Below are 6,029 nucleotides of genomic sequence, written 5' to 3'. Positions count from 1 at the left end.
CAAGTAGATCCATAGGTTTTGCTTCATTTCCAGCTCATTCAAGGTAAAAAACTTTAACCTTGACCAGATCTCTAGTTAGGACAAGTTTCTACATTTTCTAAGTTTAGTAGAGTCATTTTCGGGATTTTGTGGTACTAAGTAGGAATGACTTCAGATCTGGAACCATTGAGGGTTCCCATGGCATAAAGGTGCCAACTTTATGGCCATGGGAGTCCCATGCATCATATAAACATCATTTTAGAGTCTTTTGAGCCAAAAACCCCATGCATGAACGTCAAGATCGTAGCTTTACGTGTAAGATGGACCCTAGGAGGTCAGATCTATGTTTTGGATGCATTAAGACCATATGAAATCGACTGAATATTTTTGGACATAGAGGGACTCGGCGAGTCACCTATGTGACTCGGCGAGTCAGGTTGCATTTTCCCCCAAAACCCCTTCTGATAGCAAGTGTGTGTTGAGTTGGAAGAGGACTCAGCCAGTTGGGTTCATTATGGACCTGAAGATCATCGTACACGACGAGTTCAAGGATGAACTCGGCGAGTCCAAGGCAATATCCCAAACATATGAAGATGAACTCGACGATTTCAAGGACTTGGCTTAAGTCATGGCGATGTCTTGCTGATACTATGGCAAATATTGGCCACCATATAACCGATGAAGAAGTTATTGGTTATATACTTGCATGACTTGGCTTAAGTCATGGCGATCTCTTCACTAGCTATCACTATCCTTGGCAATCAACAAGAAGTGACACTCCCAGAATTCTATTCATATCTGATTGCACATGAAACTCAAACAACAGTGATGAACGGGCCAACATATTTCAAATCTGAATTCACACCATCTGCAAGTAATGTTACGAGACAAGACTCAAATGCTTCTCGCAAGAACTACAACAATGGGTACAACAGCAATCAACGAAAAAATTATCGAGGCAACCGTGGTCGAGGACGTGGTCGCGACAGACACAACAATGGTGGCCCGTGTTGTCAAGTATGTGGAATCCCAGGTCATACTGCATTGAAATGCAGAAATCGATTTAATCATGCTTATGAATCAGAAGACTACCACAGTGGAAATAGTGTCACCACTCAAAGCTACAACCATGATCCCAAGTGGTATATTGATACGGGTGCCACCGATCATCTCACAGGTGATCTTGATCGCTTATCTATTGCAAGTCGCTATCAAGGAAAAGACCGGGTTGAAGTAGCTAATGTAACAAGTTTGCATGTTTCCCATATTGGTCATTCTAAAATTCATGGTTGAGGTAGACCACTTCATCTTAAAAATACTATTTATGTTCCTCAAATGAAGAAACATCTTTTCTCTGTTGATAAATTGGTTTCTGACAATAATGTGTTTATTGAAATTTACCCTAATGCTTTCTTTGTTGAGGACATAATAACGAAGAAAACGCTTCTGGTCGGTAAAAGCAAAGGAGGTATCTTCCAAGTGCCAATCCGTTATTCGTCTCGTTTTGCAAATCTCAGCACCAAATTCTCCTCGTCACAATGGCACCAACGTTTCGGTCATCCTAGTTCAATAGTTGTCAAGTCTATTTTGAAGTCAAATAAGTTAGATTGTTCTTATTATTCTATGTCGTCTGTTTGTGATGCATGTCAACGTGTAAAGAGTCATCAACTACCGTATAATAATTTTGTTTATGTCACTTCATCACCACTTGAGTTAATCCACACTGATGCTTGGGGACCGGCTCAAGTGTCGAGTGGAGGTTTTCAATATTATGTTAGTTTTTTAGATGATTATAGCCAGTATACTTGGACCTATCTTATTTAATGCAAATCTGATGTTGAACAAGTCTTTTATAATTTTCAAAAACATGTTGAACGTCTTCTAAATGACAAAATTCGTACCATTCAATCTGATTGGGATGGTGAGTATCATAAACTTCATAATTATTTTCAACAAAATGGCATTATTCATCGTGTATCTTGTCCCCATACTTCTCAACAAAATGGAATAGCATAACGAAAACATTTTCATATTGTTGAAACAAGTTTGGCTCTTTTAGCTCAATCTTCTCTACCTCTTCGTTTTTGGGATGAAGCTTTCTTAACAGCTTCTTATCTCATAAACTATATGCCGAGTCGCACCATACATAACTCTACTCCCATCACGCGTCTCCTTAATCTCAAACCTGACTACTCATTTCTTCGAACATTTGGGTGTGCCTGTTGGCCAAGCCTTCGAAAGTACAACACTCAGAAACTTGCTTTTCGTTCCACTATGTGTGTCTTTTTAGGGTATAGTTCCATGCACAAGGGTTATAAATGTCTAGATAGAAAAATTGGTCGAGTCTATATCTCCCGTGATATGGTTTTTGATGAGTCATGTTTCCCGTTTCCAACCTCTTCCACTATACCCTCTCCCACATCCACAGATGTGTCTTTTCCTCAATCTGAACCACAAATTGTGAATGGTCACTTACGAAATTATGACCTTTCTTTTTTGTTAGCTAACTCTTCTGATGCAACTGCAACAACTCTAGCCCGTGGTGTTCATTTTCAGCGCCCGAGTGCACCTTCACAGCCACCAGCTGTGCCATTGCCCCTGATTCTTCGACACCTATGGATGCCCCAGCTCCAGTCGTTGCTACGCTCATTGAGCCCGTTACTCCAACAACCCATGTTGCTACCGAGGGCACTCCTATCCAAGCTGAGTCTTCTCCTATCAGTACCACTCCACAACAACTAGGGGGTGACAACTCGTGCTCATAAATCTTCCCCTCGTAAATTTACTGATGGTACAGTTATATACAACCCACAACGATGGGCCTTCTTTGCGGAACCGACTTCACATCGCCAGCCCTTAGCTGAACCCAACTGGAAGCTTGCTATGGAAGCTGAATTTGCTGCACTACGTAACAATAATAACTGGGTTCTGGTTCCACGCCCTGCCGATGTCAATGTTGTCAGATACAAATGGATTTTCAAACTTAAACAACATCCAGATGGCTCCATTCATAAACATAAGGCTTGTTTGGTTGCTCGGGGCTTTACTCAACAATATGGGGTGGATTATCAAGATACATTCAGTCTTGTGGTCAAACCAACCAAGGTTCACTTGATCCTCTCTATTATTGTCTCAAGAGGATGGAACCTTCGTCAAATTGATGTCAATAATGCGTTCTTACATGGCATCTTAAATGAGGATGTTTACATAAGGCAACCTCCTGGTTTTGAAGACTCGCGCAGGCCTCACTACATGTGCAAACTCCAGAAGTCAATTTATGGTCTTAAACAGTCGCCACGTGCATGGTTCTCTCGTCTAAGTGACAAACTCCATCAACTGGGTTTTCACTCATCCAAGGCTAACACCTCCCTTTTCATTTTTTCACCATGGGAAGCACACTATCTATATGCTTGTTTATGTTGACGATATTGTTATTGCATGTTCATCTCAGTTACTTGTTGATCGATTGATACATTGTTTTTCATCATCTTTTTCCATCAAGGATCTTGGTCACCTCACATACTTCTTAGGGATTGAAGTCACTCATAATTCAGGGGGTATTACCCTTATGCAACGCAAGTATGCCTTGGATCTATTGCATCAGACTCACATGGAGAATTGCAAAAGCGTTTCAACCCTTATGTATGTTACAGAAAAACTATCTCGGGAATCTGGAAAAGCACTCAGTGATGATGACGCTTCCAAATACATGAGCATGGTTGGAGGTCTCCGGTATCTCACCCTAACGTGGCCTGATATCTCTTTCGCAGTAAACAAAGTCTGTCAATATTTGTTTAAGCCAACTGATGTCCACTGGGAAGCTGTCAAACGCATACTGAGATACATAAAGGGAATGAACAATACTGGATTGCATATTCGAAAGTTTAAGTCTACACTTCTGAGTGTGTTTACAGATGCTGATTGGTCCGTATGTGTAGACTATCGCAGGTCTACTGGAGAATTTGTTGTATTTCTAGGACCAAATATGATCTCATGGAGTTCACACAAACAACCAACAGTATCTCGATCGAGTACAAAAGCAGAGTACAAAGCCTTGACAAATGGAATAGTTGAAGCGACGTGGGTGCAATCTCTACTCAAGGAATTAGGCGTTTGTCAACCAAGACCACTGGTCCTATGGTGTGATAATCTATGAGCTACATACCTACTTAACAACAAATCCAGTATTCCATGCACGAACCAAACACATAGAAGTTGATTTTCATTTTGTCAGAGAAAAGGTGGTAATGGGTGCTTTGGAGGTTCGTTTCATATCATCCAAAGATAAAGTAGCTAATGGATTCACCAAACCGACCACATACTCTATGCTAGATCAGCTTCGAGACAATCTAAAACCTTGTTACGGTTAATATTGAGGGGGAATGTAAACCAAAGATATATGATCAGATTACGTAGATTATATTAGATAACTACAAGTATTTGTTTTATAGATAAGCATCCTAAAGTCTAGGATCTATCCTCTGTAATCTGTTATCTATAAATATAATACATCACCCTTTAGGGTTTGTAAGGCAAAATAACATGTTTCACTCTTACAGTTGACATTCTTTTGCAGCAAAGATGGATTAATCCTTAATGTTGCCGATTGTCATTTTTTTGCACCAACAATAATTATTCCTTTTTTGCTCTTCTCGTTTTTAGATCATTATAACATGTATATTTGTCTTCTTTTATATTAGGCTTCATCTTAACACACAGTAATAACACAGGGAAAATGACCTTTGAGGGTAACTAACTGTTGCGTTTGTTTTCATTTGGTCTCTTTCCTTTTTTTGTACTCAATATACCATCGAACTTGTTGTTTGTGTTCACCATAACCCTTTTGACCGACTTTTAACCGACTATCACCTGTGATAGCCAGTCAAAGGGTTATGGTGAACACAAACAACAAGTTCGATGGTATATTGAGTACAAAAAAGGGACCAAATGAGAACAAACTCAACAGTTGGTTACCCTCCTGAGTCATTTTCACCAAAAAGTTAAATGAAATTAAAGTGACAAAAGTATCAAAGACTGCAACCTTCTTTGGCCATAACGTACATGAAGAGCGTTTCGGAGGGGTAGCTTCGTTAAAACATGGTCTATGTTATGCTTACTGTGGTTAACTGTCAACACCTCTCAACAAAAGGATATGACTATGTATGAGAGGTATATTTATCAACATAAACGTTTACCTCAAGGTATATTATGGTGATGTGTCTGCAAAAACTGCATGATCTTGTACATATTGATGTTGTATCTTCTCCCATGAATTCGATCTTAAAGCCAAGTAAACTAAAAAATCACAGCACTTGTGATTCCACTCGTTTGTAGACTTGTCCAGAATCCATGATATGATAAATCATTTGATTGCAAATGTAAATTTAGTCATGAAATGCACCTGATTAGTTAAGATTTCCCTAATAAATATTCAAGTGCATTACAAAGGTGTACATGTATGAATAATGTTCTTTCGTGGGTTATGTTTTGAAGAGAAGCAAAAATGAATCTCATAAAGTCATTAATATAAGCATGAGATGACGTGAGATTTTCTGTAAATGAGTAAAGGAAAAATGACTCAGGAGGGTAACCAACTGTTGAGTTTGTCCACATTTGGTCCCTTTCCTTTTTTTGTACTCAATATACCATCAAACTTGTTGTTTGTGTTCACCATAACCCTTTGATCGGCTATCACAGGTGATAGCCGGTCAAAAGGGTTATGATGAACACAAACAACAAGTTCGATGATATATTGAGTACAAAAAAAGGGACCAAATGAGAACAAACGCAACAGTTAGTTACCCTCAAAGGTCATTTTCCCTAATAACACACGTAGGAAAGGGTGGAGCACTAAAAATCAATATTGGTTTAGGAACCACATATTCATGTTGTGTTGTATGAAATCACAATAAAATCGAGATTATAACGAATGACCACCAATTCGAAGGATGCCAATATCACATTAAAAAACATCCCTGTGACCAAAGGGTTTCTAGTCCAGCGGTATCAGACGGTGTTCTCCCTCTTTGAGGTTGAAAGTTCAAGTCTAG

The 6,029-nt window shown here is 39.3% G+C and overlaps 1 protein-coding gene across 1 annotated transcript; it reads left to right on the top strand.

The window, feature by feature from the left end:
* The first annotated feature begins 702 nt into the window (after positions 1-702).
* On the top strand, positions 703-4,135 carry LOC145139202 (uncharacterized). The gene is made up of 4 exons (XM_079073113.1): positions 703-1,221; positions 1,321-1,738; positions 2,777-3,084; positions 3,431-4,135. Exons 1-4 carry the CDS (start codon positions 703-705, stop codon positions 4,133-4,135), a joined length of 1,950 nt encoding a protein of 649 aa, XP_078929239.1.
* Positions 4,136-6,029: the final 1,894 nt, after the last annotated feature.

This window comes from Lactuca virosa, chromosome 9 (genome assembly GCF_052849685.1).
Source record: "Lactuca virosa cultivar CGN04683 chromosome 9, Lactuca_virosa_CGN04683_v6, whole genome shotgun sequence".
NCBI classification, from domain to species: Eukaryota; Viridiplantae; Streptophyta; class Magnoliopsida; order Asterales; family Asteraceae; genus Lactuca; species Lactuca virosa.
The sequence above is the reverse complement of the archived record's forward strand: the minus strand, read 5'-3'. Positions and strand labels throughout refer to the sequence as shown.

What these genes read in the sequence shown, in the direction of transcription:
- LOC145139202 (XM_079073113.1), top strand. Translation starts at nt 703, where the DNA reads ATGGCGATCTCTTCACTAGCTATCACTATCCTTGGCAATCAACAAGAA. An exon ending in GGCTCAAGTGTCGAGTGGAG is followed by an intron (nt 1,739 to 2,776) that starts GTTTTCAATATT and finishes CTGATGGTACAG; the next exon opens with TTATATACAACCCACAACGA. An exon ending in TTGTGGTCAAACCAACCAAG is followed by an intron (nt 3,085 to 3,430) that starts GTTCACTTGATC and finishes TGTTCATCTCAG; the next exon opens with TTACTTGTTGATCGATTGAT.